Source organism: Oreochromis niloticus, linkage group LG4 (genome assembly GCF_001858045.2).
Source record: "Oreochromis niloticus isolate F11D_XX linkage group LG4, O_niloticus_UMD_NMBU, whole genome shotgun sequence".
Taxonomy (NCBI): Eukaryota; Metazoa; Chordata; class Actinopteri; order Cichliformes; family Cichlidae; genus Oreochromis; species Oreochromis niloticus.
In genome coordinates, this window is record NC_031969.2 from 26,017,131 (window position 1) to 26,035,571 (window position 18,441).

Consider the following 18,441-nt stretch of genomic DNA (forward strand, 5'->3'; position numbering starts at 1 on the left):
TAACTGTATACCCGAAAGTTTATTTAGCTACTGTAATTTATCTCATAGACAGTAGGCTTACAGTTGAGCATTTTAAAACGTGTCTACACTGTCCCCTTCTGGTCACATTCTATAATGATATAATATCTATAATAATAATAATAATAATAATAATAATAATTATTATTATTATTATTATTATTATTACATAATGTTAATAATGAAAGGATATGCAGCAGGTTAGAGTGATTACAGATGGAAGCTGTACTAAAGAGTGTGCCGAGTACTTTGAAGAGCTGATGAATAACGAAAGTAACAGAGGGGGAGACATGGAGGACAGTTAGTGAATCAGGAAGGGCAGAGGATTAGTAAGGAGGAAGTACCTATGAAGAGGATGAAGGGGATGAAGAGTGGAAAGGCAGTTGGCCAAGATTACATAAGTGTGGAGGTATAGAGATGTCTATGAGAGTGGAATTTTTTTAACCAGATTGTTTAACACAATCTTGGAGAGTGGGATAATAACTGAGGAATGGAGAAGAAGTGTGTTGGTATACATTTTCAAAAATAAGGGAAATATTCAAAGCTGTTGAAAGATGATGTAAGGCAGATTTTACGGTTCCTTACAGCACTACACACTCCGACACGAACGGTGGCAGCACACGTTTAGAGTCGCCTTGCGACTCGCTAACCTACAGTAGAAGAAGTCTGCTTGAAGCGTCACTGCAGGACCAAGCGGGAAGGAGCGGGCAGAGGTGAAGCGGTGTGAAAGCAGTGGCTATTTTCTTCTATTATTTAGCTAGCAGGCAGACTACAAGAGCTAGCTAAATAAGGGGCGACTGAAGACGGAACATGCCGCGGGAAATCATAACGCTTCAGCTCGGACAGTGCGGAAACCAAAGTACGTGCAAAGACGTTGATAGCGTTGAAACCGCTACAGCTTTTTTATTGTTAGCTGTGCGAGATGTCATCAGATTGTCATGTATTCTGCTGTGTAACGACAGTAGCTAACTGCTAATAATAAGTCGAGCTAACTTTAAATATAACAGAAACAACGACCTTGTATCCTAGCTTACCTATTGGCTAATAGTGTCTATAAACATAATGTTACTGTGTGCATATTGTGTGATTACCATCAGGTGCCTTTATGATATGCATTTTATGGTAACGGGCATCCGTGCATTTAGAGTAAAGTTGTACCAGTTTGAGTAGTCAAAATGAACATGTTTTGTTTACTTGTTCCCCCTCCCTGTTACTCAGTCGGATTTGAGTTCTGGAAGCAGCTGTGTGCTGAGCATGGCATCAGTCCAGAGGGGATTGTTGAGGAGTTTGCTACAGAAGGGACAGACAGAAAGGATGTATTCTTCTATCAGGTAAGTGGAGCAGAAGTATTCTGGTTCATGGCACATAGTCTCTCTTGCTATGTGTTACAATCGGCCTACATTTTCTGCACCGCAGAGTGTACAACGTCTCCAGTCCTCTATGTGATGATGCTTCTATGTAGCTGAAGTGCAACCATATTATTTGCGACTAGGTGGCATGCTTGTATAGTAAACTGTAAGAACCAAGCTCCTGCAGGGAAACGACAAGCTCAACACTGCAGTGTTTTCATCTAACCGCTTGTTTTTGATTAAAACCCCAAAGGCTGACGATGAGCATTACATCCCGCGTGCAGTTCTCCTCGACTTGGAGCCCCGCGTGATCCACTCCATCCTTAACTCCCCATATGCAAACCTGTACAACCCAGAAAACATCTACCTGTCTGAGCATGGTGGAGGTGCCGGGAACAATTGGGCTAGTGGCTATGCACAGGTGATCACCTGATATAACCTACCTACTTTTCTCTTTTTGTTTTTTTTTTTGTTTGTTTGTTTTTTACCCTTACCTCATTAATCTCAATAAAATTTTTAATAACACATCTAAAATCTGCTCTGGATTCTCTACCTCTAGGGAAAAAAAATTCAAGAAGACATCTTCGACATTATTGACCGAGAGGCAGATGGCAGCGACAGTCTAGAGGCAAGTTTATCTTTTATCACATACCGACTATCCCAGAGGGCTGGGACGATTGAGGCTGTGGCAGTGTGGAATTTAAAAAATTGATTTAAGAGTAAATTGATACGGATGTGTGTAGAAATATTACATTTTTAAGACTAGCTTGAAACTGTAGCCTAAACCTTATTCATGCATTAAAGTGTCAGGTATTTGTTGTTAATGTGAGGGGATTACTTTTGAACCTGTTGAAATTACAGGGATTTTCTGTCTGATATGGATATACTTACACCTTGTAGCTTGTTTTGTGTTTGTTTGTAGTTTTGTGGTCATGCTGCAGCTCCATTTGTCTCTTTGTGATCTGTGATCTGGTTAACTGGTAATGTCTGTCATCATTTTGTGTCGCTCTGTGGTCATTTTGTGTCTCTTTGTAGTGGAGCAATTGGTGTCTCAGTGTCTCTTTGTTGTCATTTTGCGATCATTTCGTCTTTCTTTGTGGTCATGTGGGCACTTTTGGTGTCTCTGGGGTTGATTTGTGTCTCTTTTCAGTGACTTTTTGGAGGTGAAGCTCAGTCTAGACTGAGTAAACCCATTCGTTGTCTGAATACTGTTATGGAGTGGTGGATTTTACTCAGGCATGATTTCTCTCAGTCTTTAAGGCTTGTGTTTTGTTTTTGTTGTGGTAAAATGCATGTAGAAATGAATGACTTGATAGAAACGGCATGCTAAAATGGTGCCAGAGCCTGTCATCTTAAAACCAGCACAGCCCAAGCCATGCCTCACTATTATTCTTAGCGTCCTTTTTTTTGGGGTGAACTTTCTTCAGCTGCCAGCCTCCCATAAAATAACAGTCACATTTCCCTTCGAAGGTCTGCAATTTCTGTAACTCATTCACATTATGACCCCACATTATTATTTAGTGTGTGCATTGGATAGGAAGGTGGGCCGAGCTGCTGTGGGCATGTGTATGTTGGCAGGGTGTGGCGTGCAGTATGTCTGGTGATAATAGCCGGGCGAGTGAAGAAGGCAGGTATTACTGGGCTGTCTTGGGGGGGTGAGGGAGCCTATTTGTAAGGTGGGGCTGCGTTCCCATTTATATAACTGCAGAGGAAAAGAGGCATTTGCACACCCACAGGCACATTTAACGTTCTGCTTCAGAAGAGTTCACAGTAAGGTTCGCACATGTGTGGCGCACGCTGTAGCTTGAAATTGAAGGTATTGAGTGATCCTTTGTCTTTGTAGGGATTTGTCCTGTGTCACTCGATTGCTGGGGGGACAGGCTCGGGGCTTGGATCCTATCTCCTGGAGAGGCTCAATGACAGGTCCGCATGCACATACTCAACTTGATCCCTTGTATTTCTTTTTCTTGCAGTATAGTACGAGCAAATAATATATAATTTCTGTCCCACAGGTACCCAAAGAAGCTGGTACAGACTTACTCAGTCTTCCCAAACCAGGATGAGATGAGTGATGTGGTTGTTCAGCCATACAACTCACTGCTGACGTTGAAGAGACTCACTCAGAATGCAGACTGCGTGGTGAGCAGCAGCATTTTAAAAAAAAAAGGAAAAAAGAAAGGATACTAATTAATCCCATTGCTTTCTTGGCATCATTACACACCCATGACATAAATAATCTCACAAGATGGCATAAGGATATAGGAATCAGCATTTTTGGAAACCCTATAACCGTGCCATGCAAAATAAAGTTAAAATGAACCAAATTGTTCAGCTATTCCACTGAGCTTAAATGGGAAAATAAAATTTAACATGTTGAGATGAGATGTCTTAACATGTGCTTACAGGCCACTTTATTGGGTACAGCTGTTTAGTTTCCTGTTTATGCAGACATCTAAAAATCCAATCAGATGGCAACAAACCAATGCATGTTGTGCATCTAGACTTGGTTAACATGACTTGATGAAGTTCAAACTGGGAATCAGAATGGGAAAGAAAGGTGATTTAGGTGATTTTGAACGCGGCATGGTTGTTGGTTCCAGATGGGCTGATCTGAGTATTTCAGAAACTGCTGACCTACTGGGTTTTTTCCCACACAACGATGTCTAGGGTTTACAGAGAATGGTCCCAAAAAAAAGAAAGAGAAAATATCCAGTGAGTGGCAGTTCTCCGAAAATGCCTTGTCAGCAGTCAGAGGAAGAATGGCCAGGCCAAACCTGCGGCAGTTGTGAGACGCTATCATGTCAATGTGGACCAAAATCTCTGAGGATTGTGTCCAGCACCTTGTTGAATCTGTGTTATGAAGAACTAAGGTGGTTCTGAAGGCCAAAGGGAGTCTAACAAAGTACAAGCATGGTATACCTAATAAAGTGGCCAGTGAGTACTTAAAGTCTGTATACTACTGTAGCAATCTCCTTTTATAAGGAACCCATACTTCACTGAAAAGGTTTCTTTAAGGTCTGTTTTATGTTAATTTTAACTTTTCAGTGTGACATTAATATCACAGATACAAAAACTGTTAAATATTTTCCCCCCAATTTGACTACTCTGTTGTAATTTGTCTTTTAAAGTGAAATTACGCGACACTACAGCTTAAGCACTACAGCTTAATTGCTGACGGTGCCTTTGATGGATCCTTTTTATGGCATTTTGTTTATATTTTGAATTGCACAATCTTGTTTTATGATGCTACTGACAGATAGAGACTGTCTAACTCTTATCTTTTCCTTTGTTGAAGATCTACTCTTGAGGCTGCTTCACTACTTGTCTAGCAGGCTAATAAAGAAGCAAACTGCAGTGCCAGCTTTGAGCCCTAGCAAATCCTATTTAATATCGAACTTATTAAATCTAAGTCCTGAATTGGTGATTGTATTAGTCTGAGATGCTCTGACGGTCTAATGGTGTTTCCCCTTTAATACCTACTTCCTCCAGGGTCTTGCATAAGGCCCCCATGTTGATTAAATTAGCCGGAGAGCTAATAGAATCTGCCCAAGAATTGGTCCCCCTGTTGAGACTGTACAGTGCGTCTTTTATATTCAACTCCTCTAACAACAGCACACTGTATTGCTTCTTAAGAGGTTCCTTTACTGCATCATTACTGCGATATCCTCTCACCCTTTCTTTAACATTGTAGCAGTGTATTGACTTTCACTATGCTGTTTTGCTGGAGAGCTTTTCCCTCTCCCTTGTTTTTCCTCTTCATTTGTCTAATCATTGCCCTTTGTATGTGAATTGTGTGTGTGCGTCAGGTGGTTTTGGATAACACCGCTCTAAATCGGATTGCCACCGACAGGCTGCATATCCAGAACCCCTCATTCTCCCAGATCAATCAGCTGGTGAGTGAGTGATATAACGCTGTGTTAGAGCCTCCACCTTTCTTTTTGTTTGTCAGTCAGCAGATCTTAGTTATAGGTGTAGTTTGCAGTCTTCCTTGTTGTATTTGAACAAAGACAAATGTTGAGACAGACTGCACGAGACGTGGCACCCAATACAGAAATTACAAGATGCACAAACTAGTTTGACAAGTTAGTTGAACTTTAAAATGGATTTCAGATTTCTTGAAAAGAACCACACTTGGCTTCACTTTCCAAACAGTTTAAAGTGCTTGACTTGAGCTACACTTTTTTTATTGCCAAGTGGCAAAAAAAGAAAAGAAAAGCTTAGGGTTTGATTTACATTTGGGTGTGTGGTTGTTGTGTTTTAATATATTTTTATTATTTTGTGGGAAGATGAAAAATTCGTGTTTTCACTAGAGCTGATCAATAATTTTAGTTGTTCTATCAATAAAGTATCTGTCTTTTAAACACAGTTATTGAGCATATAGTGCAGAAATAAAAACATGTCTGCTTTAACATTCATACATGCAGGTTTCCACTATTATGTCTGCAAGCACAACCACTCTGCGCTACCCAGGCTATATGAACAATGACCTTATTGGCTTGATTGCATCTCTCATCCCCACACCCCGTCTCCACTTCCTTATGACTGGATACACACCTCTCACTACTGACCAGTCGGTGAGTTGCATCCCTTGTGATGCGTGTGAAATTAGAAAATAATCCCGATGGTGTTGCGTTTGAAATCAATCACCCTGCTGTGTCTCAGGTTGCTAGTGTGAGGAAAACCACAGTGCTGGACGTGATGAGGAGACTCCTACAACCCAAGAATGTGATGGTGTCCACAGGAAGAGAGAGGCAGCCTAGCCACTGCTACATCGCTATCCTCAACATCATCCAGGGGGAGGTCGACCCAACACAGGTACAATTGTACATCTGGTGTCTGAGGTGTTGAACTGTTGAGGTGTTGAACTGATCCAACATATTTGTGTTAGGAGTGTATTTAAACATATGTGAACTGACTCTAGGTGCATAAAAGCCTCCAAAGGATCCGGGAACGTAAACTTGCCAGTTTTATTCCCTGGGGTCCCGCCAGCATCCAGGTGGCTCTGTCCAGAAAGTCCCCGTACCTGCCCTCAGCTCACCGAGTCAGCGGCCTGATGATGGCCAACCACACAAGTATCTCCTCTGTAAGTGCATATTGGAAAGTTATGTTCAGTTCCAGTGTGTAACTATGTAGTGGAGACCTTAATCTGTCCTTGTTCATAGTTGAGGATATGCAGTGAGCTGCCCAAGCAGCATTTCATGGGGAATTCCAGGAAAAATTAGGTTATGGATTATTATGCTGCCAAACAAGACATTTCCTCAAAACTACGTAATCTTTTTACCGGTTTAAAACAAGTTGTAAAACTAAAAGAAACTATAGCCATGTCATTTCATTATATTACTTAATCTAAGGTGATTTAGAAAGCCTTTACTGGTGGTTATATTGCTGTGCTTTGTTTTCTCATGAATGTAGGTCCTAAATTTAAGCAAGGGGAAATCAGTGTTACACAGAAGTTTCAGTCATGCAATAGACTTCATTTTTCTTTCCCGTAACACTAAGGTGAAGAAACAAAACAGAAAGTGTGACTGTTTTAAAGAAATCTGAACCCGAAACTTTTCTCACTTTGGTATGTTAGCATTGATGTCACTTTTTCTTTTTTGCTGTCCCGCAGTTGTTTGAGCGGACATGCAGGCAGTACGACAAACTGCGTAAGCGCGAGGCCTTCCTGGAGCAGTTCCGCAAAGAGGACATATTCAAGGACAACTTTGATGAGCTGGACAACTCGAGGGAAGTTGTCCAACAGCTGGTAGACGAGTACAGCGCAGCAACAAGGCCTGACTATATTTCCTGGGGCACGCAAGAACAGTGAACAGACTTTGTGTTTTATACTTAATTCTCGCTTCTGGACACCCTCCAAAAATAGTTTTCTTTCATACAGATATCACAGAATAGAGTTATTTGGCTATAACCGCTTTTCTGGATAAAAACTATATTTATTGGCTTGCTTTAACATGTAATAACATAGTGTTTGTGTCTCCAAATTAGAGACTTTCATGACTATTAACCAAAAAAAGTAAATGCATCACATCCTGGAGATTCTGAACCCCCAGTTTATATGAAGTGTTCTCAACCTTAACAGCTCTGTGAAATAAAAGGGCACTAATTATAGAAAATCCTGTACAAAGCATCAAGAGGTGGTGTCTCCAAAACATCTGTAAATGTATATACCCGTTTCTGTATTTCTATTGTTTATCTCTTGCAGCAATGTTATTTACAGTTATCCTCAGTCTAAATCAACATTTTGCCTTGTTTTGGTCTATTTTTATACAAAGTACAGTACTTTAGTTTTTGTGCACTTGGTAGGCAGAGAGATGTCCTTGTATATAGATGGAACTGACAGAAAGCAGTAGCATGCTGGTTAATGTGGTGCGCTGTACCATCTGTCTGCTGCTGATACACAGTGCTCATTTGTTATCACAGTACATGACCAACAAGAATGTCAAGTTGAAGTTGGATTGGAGCCATAAATGGTGTTGAAATACCTGCCATAAAAACAGCATTGACATTTTAACAGCATTTGTCCTCTAAAGAAAATTAGTTTGCGCAGTTGAACACAGTACAAGGATATATGTCATTTAAACACTTCATCTCTATGCCTGTAAATATTCTTGATTCACTGGCTTCCCCTGTGTTGTCTAAAAGTGAATATACTGATACATTTTGCTTGCCTGTTGGACCTGTTTTAAACTGAATAAAAACATTTTCTATTATTTTAATTCTTACTTGAAATGTCTCAGATGTCATCTGAAGACACACCTGGTCGGTTGTATGAGAATGGAATGGAGCTGTGCTCCTGATGTTTGTTCATCCGACTAATTAAACGGCGCATAACCAGAGGGCAACAAAGACAGTTGGCATTACTCGTTCAACCAGCTATTCTTATAAACGAGTAAAAAGCATTGGCACTAACAGCACAGCTGAGTTACCTCAAAACTACAGGAAGACAATTGTCTTAATGCTTCACAAGTCTGGGCACCACATACGTACATTTCTCAAAATAAAATGGGATAGATGAGGCTGAATAACACCACCAAAGACAACATGGTAAAATTTATTTTTTTTATTAATTCCATACAGTATTTATAGTTTTTTTTATTGCACTCTCAAGTTAGTTTCAAAACAAACAATAGTGCAATTAACTATACACAAATAGAAAGGTACCATGCAACATACAAACAAGCTTAATACAAAGCAAAAACGTGTAGTTTGATTTTTCTTTTTCGTCTTTCCTTTTCATACATGTAGCTTGGAGCTGCCTGCAGCTGCAGTAGAAAAAGCAAAGACCTGCTTCTGAGCAGGATACAGGGCAGACTGTGCAATGACTTGTCAAGGCCTTCCATGGTGAGAAAAAAATGAAAATTAGGCTGGTTATATTGCATGGGGCAGTGTAGCAGACAGTACTGGACTATTATCTTTACAAAGCATCTACTGTCTTAAATTCCTACATTGTAAATACTACACTAAAAAGAAGTGTACAGCAGGAAAATGTTAATACAAGTGGAAATAGTTGCATATAAATTAGGGAATCTGTCCGCATTTGGTTAATTTCTTCTTGTAAAAGCTTATTAAAATACGCACATCTTTGGTCCGTGCTCAAACCCACGACTTGGTGAAACTTTGGCTTCAGAATAACCAGTGAACACAAAGGAGGAGCTACATGAGGTTTACACATAAGAGCTGCTTTAGGGAGCATCTATGGCTCTGATCAGTTAAAGCAAACTTCAAATGAATATATGCATGGGTCTGAAATTAAGACATAAAAGGAGAGTTAAAACAAAATGCAAAGTTGGCATAAATAATACTACGACAGCACCTGTGGCCTGATTAGAAAAGTGTTTCTTTAAAGTAGGGGCACTGTTTGATGATCCACATTGCTGACTGGGGCTGAGATTTTTATATTTATATGTATAACATAAAAGCACCTATTTTTTCAGCAGACTACAGCTGCATTAGGATATTTGTCAACGTAAGCAAAATTACCTAATCAGTCAAGTGTTAACCAAATTTCAGGTCAAGGATTAAAGTCAAGACAAGCAGCACAACAAAGGACGAATCAGAGCATTTGGGAGAGACACTGTAGAAAGGACTCCAAAATCCTTTGGTTTCTGTGAAAAAAGAAACAGTTTATCCGGATCCTGAATGTGTCATGAAGAAAATGACACAGCTTTTCTGATTTCTCGGTCAAATAGCGCACATAGGTAAGGGGTTTTATAGCAGTGGCGGCCGACATGACTCAACTATAGAGTTCAACATCTGTTTCCAGTTCCAAGTTCACATGGCTCACTGCATCAACAGTTCTAGGTAATGCAAGCTCAGCCGGGACCTTGTGAAAACTGAATGTCTCTGATGAACATTTCAGCATAAAGGGATGTGAGAGTGAGCGGGTTTCTATGTGTGTGGCAGAGACGGAGAGCAGCAAAGACAGGGGAGATGTCTGTGTCACTGAATATTCTCAGCACTATGCCAGCAGTGCGTGAGGGATCGCTGCCTTCTCCAAAAGGCAGCGCACATATGGCACTCTTCATGAAAGAAAGAGGACAAAGTAGTGTCTTTACTCTAAGCCATACCTTTATGAGGGGAGTACCACAGCTTATTGTTGCCCTAAGTCTCAGCTCTCAGCTGCTGTGTTTCCCTAACTACTCACATTGTCTTGAAGGGTGGGGTGAGGGAGGAGTGGGAGATACTGCCATTTAGGGTAACCTAGTAGATTGCGTGACAGGACTGGGTGGGGGGAGGGTGTTTGACACCTCATCAGCAGCCGTATTGGTTTCTGTGGGTTTCTGGCTTCACTTGCAAAACAGAAACCCTTGCCTTCTCATCCTCTCCCGAACCCCCCTCTCTCCTACATTGGCCAGCTCCTTCAGCTGGAAAGCTCAGCGAGGGTTTATTTTCAAAGATGGGGAATGAAAACAGCTCTCTCTTTGTTTTGGCTGCTGTGCCATTCCCAGCGGAGGAGGCACAGTGTCTTGAGGACTGGGCCTGGGACTGGGCCTCACAGGGGGCCACACGGAGGAGTTGGCTGAGGGGTTGGGGAGTAAGTGTCCGGGTATGGGTCCCTCTCAAACAGGGTGCGAGGGCAGCTCTAGGAGTGTGGGTGTCGGTGCTGATCGGAGGTGACGGAAGCCCACCTCTGTGCTGTCTGCTATGGTGATGTCTGCATCTTCCCCTTTTCCTCGTTGGCGATGGATGGCACTGAAATAAGCATTCATCAGCTGCATGATCTCAGTCAGCTGTGATGGAGAGAGGGAGAGAGAGAGAGAGAGGTCAAATTGGTGGCAGTCGCAGTGTCTGTCTGGCACTGTCACAGGAGGGCGGGTAAAGATGATGTCATTCAGCTGCCAGAAAAACTAGATCCTCCAGAAGTAAAGCGTGATGTTTGGCAGATTTAAGGGGACATACACATCTCTTAACTGCGTCTGGATAGTTCTTCACTTTGACATACACCACACTGTTCAGCAGCTGTTGCAGAAAAATTAAGGGAGGGTACTATGGAGGAGTTCATTTCTTCATGTGTCTCTCCATTACACAGACCTCAGAGGACATAACCACCAAACCACCAGAAGCAACAATTACCCTTACTCTAGTCCTGCTGATTCTTGGCTAAACATAGTCTGTGCATAAAACAACTCCCTGAGTTTCAACCTGCTTTTCAATTTCAACTATAACCCTAAAATCAGCAGCTAATCTTACATTCAACTCCAGGCCTAATCATAATCACCCCCTGCAAATCTTTCCTTTTTTGCCCCCTCTGCCCATCGGCTGAAAACCTTCCACTTTTATGTCAAAAGGATATGAGGCTTTAAGTTCATAAAGTAGAAGTCTTTCTGAACCGTACTTCAATTTGCCTGTGTGTCCAATAAATAAATAAAGTCACTTTTGTGCCTCAAGAGAGATCACAGAGAGCTTTTGTGTTGTGTGTGGGAAGATGCAAGCAAAGCGGCCCAATGAAAGGCATGATTTGTTCTTGATGGGGGGGAGAAGAAAAAAGCACATCTATGTTTCTGAGAAATGTTTTGCCTAATATTTTAATCTAACCACTGCAATAAAACTTACCCCCATGCTATTAAATGCCAGGAAGTGAGACTTTTGGTGGTTACCATCTGTTGGGGAATATGGGCAGTTTGTGTGCTCTCTATTTAGACCAAATTAATGAGGGTTTTTAAAGTGGGTCAAAGAGGCGGAGGGAAGGGGGTATCGTGGGCAGACACTGTGCGTCTTTCTCTTACTCTGCAGAAAACTGCACAGTGATAAGGCCACTTGGCTCTGCACTGTACATAAACTGAATCCTGCCTACAGCTGAGACGCATTATGTTTAAGGTCAGAGCAGAACCAGCTTCAATTAATATTTTCCTTCCAGTCACCTTCAGCCTCACCCTGCATGTGTCATCCTGGGAGGTGAGCCATTATACTTGGGTGACACATACTGTCAGAGATGCTAACCCTGTGGACTAACAGTCGGTTTTACAGGGTAAAGTCAGAGCTAGCTCAGTTTAGGACATTGTAATGCTTTTTAATATTTTACTTTGAAAGTTTATTTGCTGCTACCCAGCTCATGATTCAATAAGTCATCCAAAGGTGTGGCTCTAATTTCATTCTTCCTAACTCTTTCTTCACAGACCCAGATCCAGAAAGGCTAAAATAAAACCTTTTACTATCTAAATAGATCACACAAATGACAAATTTTAAACTAAGAATGGAATTTTCCCCCTTAAACTAAACAATTCTGCACCCTGTTTATACCTTGGTGGTTTCAAAGAGCAGATCCCGGCCCCCAGCTGTGATCTTGAAGGTGTTGCTGTCAGATACACCATAAGAACAGATCTGGCCATAAGGAAAGGACTCCAGGGCCTCCGATTCTCCCTGCTTATACAAGGATACAGATGTAGCAGCTACACCCAGCCATAACTTCTGGGAAAAACTCCCCGTTGAACTCTGCAGACAAAAACAAGTGTGCAAATGTCAAGAGACTGCAGGATCCAAGTGGCTCTTGAGCTTGGAGGAAGAAAATGTTTAGGAATGATTCTAAAACTAAAGCATAAGCACACAATACTCACAATGTAAAAGTCCACTTCATAAAGAGTGCATCCAAAGCCGGACCACTGGCGTGCAATTGTGAGGTAGGCGGCCATACTGTCCCTGCGGCTGTAGCCGGCCAAACCTTTCCAACGCTCCAAGATGGACGTCATGACAGCCGCTGCCTCCTCCTTCAGGCGGGTCCGCAGACGCATGTCCTGCTCGACCTTTTGCTTGTGCACCGCTGTAGCTGTGTGGCTCCACAGAGTCCCTGCAAGGAGTCCTGTGTGGAAGCGCTGCGTCGTAGGACAGCCCTGAGCAGCTACCTGACAAGGAGGCACATCTTGCGGTGCAGAAAGTGACATGAGAACCCGAGTTTCAAGCATATGACCTGGAAAAAGCTCATCCAGAGGCGGGCAGGGGGCATGTGTGCTGAAGTCACCCATTAGGCTCTGAAGCCTCAGGGCAGCTAATGCCTGCAGGTCCTCTTCACAGGCTGGTAGCTGACCACGCACGACCATCTCATGGCACTGCGGCGAAAAGGTCAAAACCAGGACAGAGAGAAAGAGAACCAAACACAAAGAAGGTAAAGGTCGTCAGTAATAGCTTCAAGTCCCCTCATCCATCCTTTCTACCCCACCTTGTTTTATTTCATCCCGTAACTCTTTTATAGAATTCCCCAGGAAAAAAAATATAATGAAGCCAATGCTGGCTGCCTTTTGCCCCCTCTGCACTCCAGCCAGTGCTCTTAGTCATGTTTTTTATGCAGTCCATTTTATTACAATTACAGCCAGTGGGAAATTACAGGCTGTGATTGCAGATTGTTTATTAAAAGCATAAAAGATTCAACAAAAAAAAAAAAACAACAACAACACAAGTGATGAATCACTGCATGACAATAAATTAGATGCCATCATCAACACCATCACTGGTCACTCACAACAAAGAAATAGTGAAAAGAGAAGGCTCATGTTCCACTCCATTACCTGCTCAAAGAGGAATAAATACTCTATGCTGTCCACTGATATGCTGTCTGCATCCAACAGGCAGTAGAGCTTGAAACACAGTTTCCACTGGGATTTAGACTCTGACTCTTTAGTAGAGAAGCTGCACAAGAGAAGGACCAGAAAGAGTTAAATCTGGGTCAAGAAAAAAGATATACTAAAGACACATATGACAAACAAAGAACCTTAAGCCTTCTGTTAATATGTTACAAGCTATTGCTTCCCTGCTGTGTAATACCGTTGTTTAGTAACCCGACAGTTTCATGTTTACCCTGTCACTCAACATCGAGAGGACAGACACACCCATGCCTGTTTGAAAAGAGAAAAAAATAAAGCATAGAGCCCTTTTTCCCAATTGGCTCATTGTTTTCGTTTTGAGACTTTTGCCTCGCACAATTAAATGACATCATCTTTACCTTGACTAACACCTGGCTGGCACTGCTGACAGACATAGAGACAAATCTAGTTTCCCAGCATAGTGTCATGTTTGACCAACAAGAACAGACAAGGTCACCAGATACCAAGGACACTGGATAACATTCAGCATAGCACTTGGACTAGGGGGGAGATAAATAAACAGTGTGCTGCTGCTCTGTCCATACTCGTCTATAGAGTGACAAATAGGCTTTTTTGCCACAATGTTTTGATAGCACGTCTGCTTGGTTTTATTATGACTGACTTTTTTGTTTGTTCTATCTTCCAGGGTAAAGACTGACAGTCACTTTTTCAAACCTGGTTAGGATGTCTGCGACCAGAGCGCTTCCTGTGACTGGCTGCTCCCACAGTGCATTCTGCTCGTATAGTGCAAATGTATTTTTGCTCTCTTGTAGGCCGAGCTTCTCTTGCATCCTTCGAACCACCTGGTGAGGAGGAAGGAGAAGCGGATTGAAAAGACAGATGGACTCACAAGTTATTGGGCTTCAAGGGTGAAGGCAGAAGAGGGAGCATTTTACTAGGCTCTTGATTGCACTGTGAAATTTTGAATTGGAACTAGTGAGTAGCTGAAAGACTCTGAAGCCAGCTCAGAAAGGTTGTGCTGCCAAGTAGAATACAGGGAAATGCTTCCAAACCTCATTGGCAGTAGTGTGTGAGCTGATGTAGAGCTGGCAGGATCCAGGGCCCGGATAGTGCACGGTGCACAGCATCTCCTGTCGGTTCATCAGCATCTGGATCTCCTCCCAAGATGGCACGCACTCCCGACACTTTGTCTTCTCCAGAGCCTCACTGATGAATGACGCATAGTTATCCATTTCAGACTCAGGACTTTGGCTCTGGATTCTGCAAGACAGATTAAATGTGTGAGAAAGTGATACTGCTGTGAGTGTGTGTCTCTGTATGTGTGTGTGTGTGTGCATGCACTTGTGAAAGCAATTTGTCATAAAGATGAAAATATTAAGCGCATAAAAGAGAGAATTTACTAATGCCTGCGACTCAAAATCTGTTAGGTGTTACGCTGTGATTATGGACTTTGCGTCACCCCTTTGATTCAACTAAGTTTTTATTTTGTTTGGGCTGGCAGTGCTAGAAAGTCAATGAGGCGAAGAATGACAAATGTTCTCACTTTAGCTGTTAGGAACTTAAAAGACTCAACATGCCTCAATCCTTCAAAGAAAAGGAAAATGGCAAAGAAAACATGTTTGACTTTGGGTAGTGCACGACACAGGAAAAGGCGTTTCCGCTCCTGTGAACCAGAGTGACCCCCTCCTTCCTCCCAATGGAGTGTCCAGGAGTGGAAGGTGAGTGTATGTCTGTGTGCTGTTGTTTTAAAGGAGGGGACAAAAAAAAAAAGCAGCAGACAAACCAATCTAGCGGGAGGCTGAGGTTTGCGAGTGTGAAAGGTGTGAAATACAACCTGATTGAGTGATTAGCTAAGCCCTTTGTAAACACAGGGGGGGACAAATAGGAAGGAAACAATTACACTCCAATAAACGTCCCAAAATACGCAAAAACAAGGGCAGAAAGAGGAAAACGAGAAGCCCTGAAATAATTTGTTAGACACAGAGAAGTCAGCTTATTCACTTTAACATCTTGCTATCTCATAAGGGTGGCTGAAACATAACTATGAATGTCCCACTGATATGTGTGAGATTTCCTATACTCTCCTTTCTTTGCGTCTTTGTACCATTTCCTGCTTTCTCTCCCTCTCCTTCTCCCTTACTTTCTTTCTTTTGGGCTAATCTGTCTGACAGCAGACATTCCCTGGGGGTTTCTCAGGGCACTGGGGGAGTGGAGGATGGTTTCTGGGCCTAATGCCCAGCTCCAGTCTTAGCTCTGCCCAGCTGCAGCCTCAGCAGTGGTCCAAACAGTGAGAGAGTGCGTGAGAGTGACAGCAAGACGTATCAAAACACACAGCCAGCGAGTTCCACAGAGTTGTTATGAATTGCCGTTGCATGCAACTGTTCCATTAGCCAGAGGGCGATTCCCAGTACAGAAATATAGATAGAAAATTGTAGTGGTTTCATGGCATGGCATTAGACAGAAAATCAAGAGCAGGAGATTAGTGCTTCTAATAACTTAGATTAGCATTCTTGACAGAAGGGCTAATTCAGACCTGTAAATCCAGCCCTTGAAAACTGAATCTGTCTAGGGAAGCATGCTAACAATGTGAAGGCATATCATGCTACTATATCTAAACAAGTGTTTAGGGATGCTGGCGCCTGCTTTTTGTCCGATGTCTAGACCCCATGTTTCGCTGCTACCACGCAACAGTGGTTCACCTTTATCTCCTAGGTCAAGCCATTCCTTTCTTATACCCATGTCTATCACCTACAGTGTACTCCAGGGTCTGATGTCTCATATGGGATTGTGGCCATCGTACTGCTGAAACACTCATGTAAAACAATTTGCATGACTATATAAACGACTTAATGCAACTTTTCTATTAACTGACAACTGCAGTCTGTTACCTCAAACTGTCAACATGGGTGGATACACTGTAGTGTTTTCCACCTTACTTCCACAGGCCACGTTTCCCAGTCGGAGAAATCAGAGCCAGAAAAAGCAAGAAAGTTTTCCACTTATAAGTAAGAGATGACGAGGTGAGCAGCTTTCTCAAGTTCGGAGCATTTGTGTGTGCTTAATTGAATGTGAAAAAAATCCTGTCTGAATGCTGTTGCAAAAGCAAAACAACAATCTTGAAGCGGTCACTTGTGAGAATTCCTTCACTTGAGCTAAATAGTATCTCATTACAATAGTACTGTAATGAAATACTGCAAGGTAAATACAATCGCTGCACCTGACTTCCCAGCAAGCAGCATTAGATTTTAGTCTTGGCTCAATCGTAGCAACCCTTCAACTGTCAGGCATCCTTTGTGTGCATCTCACCTTTTGAGGTGGAATCGCAGGTATTTGAGCACAATTGGCCCAGGAAGGAAAGTGCAGCTCATGCAGGTGAGAAGCTGCCAGTAACGGAGATGCGCGGCAGTGTTTGGGGAAGGCGTGTAGCTGGTCTGCTTCACTAGCTGGCAGTAGACCTCATCGCGGAGAGGCCGCAGGTCCAGGCAGGTCTGTAGCACACCCTGGATGATTGGAACCGGCTCCCTTGCCGATTCCAGCTGCTGCAGGCAGTTGAACAGCTTCACGGCCTCCTCACGCACCGAGCCGTAGCCTTTCCCACTGTGGTCTGGAGAGATAAACAAAGAACAGTGTGTCAAAAGTTTTTGTCGGGACATATTCTTCCTTTCCCCCCTTTTCTAGACATTTGAACCTTGCAGATATCTTAAAGGAACGATATCACATTTAATCATGTAAAGTATCGTAATATAGCAACCTATTACATCAGCATCTCATCAGTTTTATCATCATATCATGATTTTTTTTAGCTTAATAAAACAAAGTGTGTTCCCTGAACTCTCAGAGAGGATGTGCGTGAGAGAGAAAGAAAGAGAGAGAGCTGCAGGCATGTATTTTCACACTAAGCTCCCACGGTAGCTTCCTCCCAGTGCATTTAAGTGATTGGAAGATTGTCCATTAGGGTGGAAGAAAGAGCGATTTCAGGGTCACGGGAGGAGAGTGGACGCAAGGAAGCATACGTAAGCAAAATGAAAAGCAATCTGTGTTGCATTGAGCTTAATTCTTCCGCTAAGCAAATCAAACTGCAGAGCAATCACAGTTTTTAAAACAGTTTCTTTCCACTTAGCCACACTGCAATTACAGAAAACAGCTGCCAGCTTTGCACACACACACACACACACACACACACTCTGAGTGGCCATGTGCACTGGTTATCTCTTTCGTAAGAGCTTCAAAGTAAATTCAGCCAGTTGACACTTACAGTATTCAAAGTGCTAAAAAAATGCTAATCATGCTATTGTTTTTAACAGGTACTTTCACATACATAGCTATGGCAGTGTAAAAATCTTAAGCACTTACATGTGTGGTCCAGACTGCCATAAGGGAAAGGCAGCAGAGGAGCATATAAGGGTCCCTGGGTGTACTTCAGGATGGGGTTGTGCTGGTAGATGTGTTCCACTACCTCAGGGTTGAACTTATTCTCCTAAAACACACAAGTAAAACAAAACCAATCTATAATAAACAAACACATTTGAAAATAAACGCTCATGTGCAATCAACAAGCACGAAGCCAGCCTGAAAACACTCTGTGAGTGCGTGACTGTGTGTTTGCCTATGAAGGGTGACTGAGGTCGATTTGACCGGGGTCACAATCCAGCTCTGGCATCTTTTAAGCAGCAGGAAGGTCAAGTGATGACCCAGCAAACCACACTAGCATGACTGACACGTTATATTTTATGCACTGGTGTCAATGAGTTTGGTGTGCGTGTGTTTGTGCCTTTCACTGGGTATGTGGATAGATACCTTCCAGCAGTACAGATGGCTTCCATGCTACTGCCCACTAGCACCTGTTGCTCATTAGTAACGTTGCCACTGCTCTGGCTCTCTCCTGACTCTGCAACTTCCCCAATCGTGCCTCCCTTTCTCTCTGGCCATGAGACAAGTCAGCTTTCTCCCTCCTTAGTGGGGCAAAGTTGACACATTCCACTGAAATGCTTGGTGCACACCGGTGACAAGTTTGTCTGTTTGAACTATGGGAATGACAT

At 42.6% G+C, this 18,441-nt stretch overlaps 2 protein-coding genes across 2 annotated transcripts in view; one reads left to right on the plus strand and one right to left on the minus strand.

Annotated features, from left to right (window-relative positions):
• Positions 1-413: 413 nt before the first annotated feature.
• On the plus strand, positions 414-8,083 carry tubg1 (tubulin, gamma 1). Its single transcript, XM_003442046.5, has 11 exons — positions 414-877; positions 1,237-1,349; positions 1,621-1,788; positions 1,927-1,995; positions 3,211-3,290; positions 3,380-3,506; positions 5,174-5,260; positions 5,792-5,941; positions 6,030-6,182; positions 6,289-6,450; positions 6,979-8,083. Exons 1-11 carry the CDS (start codon positions 829-831, stop codon positions 7,174-7,176), a joined length of 1,356 nt encoding a protein of 451 aa, XP_003442094.1. The 5' UTR covers positions 414-828; the 3' UTR covers positions 7,177-8,083.
• Positions 8,084-8,732: 649 nt separating this feature from the next.
• plekhh3 (pleckstrin homology, MyTH4 and FERM domain containing H3) overlaps positions 8,733-18,441 on the minus strand; it is a 36,475-nt gene continuing 26,766 nt past the window's right edge. Inside the window, exons 6-13 of the mRNA XM_005468827.4 lie at positions 17,756-17,879; positions 16,709-17,006; positions 14,455-14,662; positions 14,117-14,244; positions 13,367-13,487; positions 12,422-12,910; positions 12,108-12,299; positions 8,733-10,597 (exon numbers count right to left, since the gene is read on the minus strand). Coding sequence (XP_005468884.1) covers positions 10,427-10,597; positions 12,108-12,299; positions 12,422-12,910; positions 13,367-13,487; positions 14,117-14,244; positions 14,455-14,662; positions 16,709-17,006; positions 17,756-17,879 — 1,731 coding nt within the window. The 3' untranslated portion in view covers positions 8,733-10,426. The remainder of the gene's footprint in view (positions 10,598-12,107; positions 12,300-12,421; positions 12,911-13,366; positions 13,488-14,116; positions 14,245-14,454; positions 14,663-16,708; positions 17,007-17,755; positions 17,880-18,441) is intronic.

Excerpts from the sequence above, each read along its gene's own strand:
- tubg1 (XM_003442046.5), top strand. The coding sequence starts at position 829 with ATGCCGCGGGAAATCATAACGCTTCAGCTCGGACAGTGCGGAAACCAA. Across the intron at positions 5,261-5,791 it reads TCTCCCAGATCAATCAGCTG|GTTTCCACTATTATGTCTGC; the intron begins GTGAGTGAGTGA and ends TCATACATGCAG. Across the intron at positions 6,451-6,978 it reads ACCACACAAGTATCTCCTCT|TTGTTTGAGCGGACATGCAG; the intron begins GTAAGTGCATAT and ends GCTGTCCCGCAG.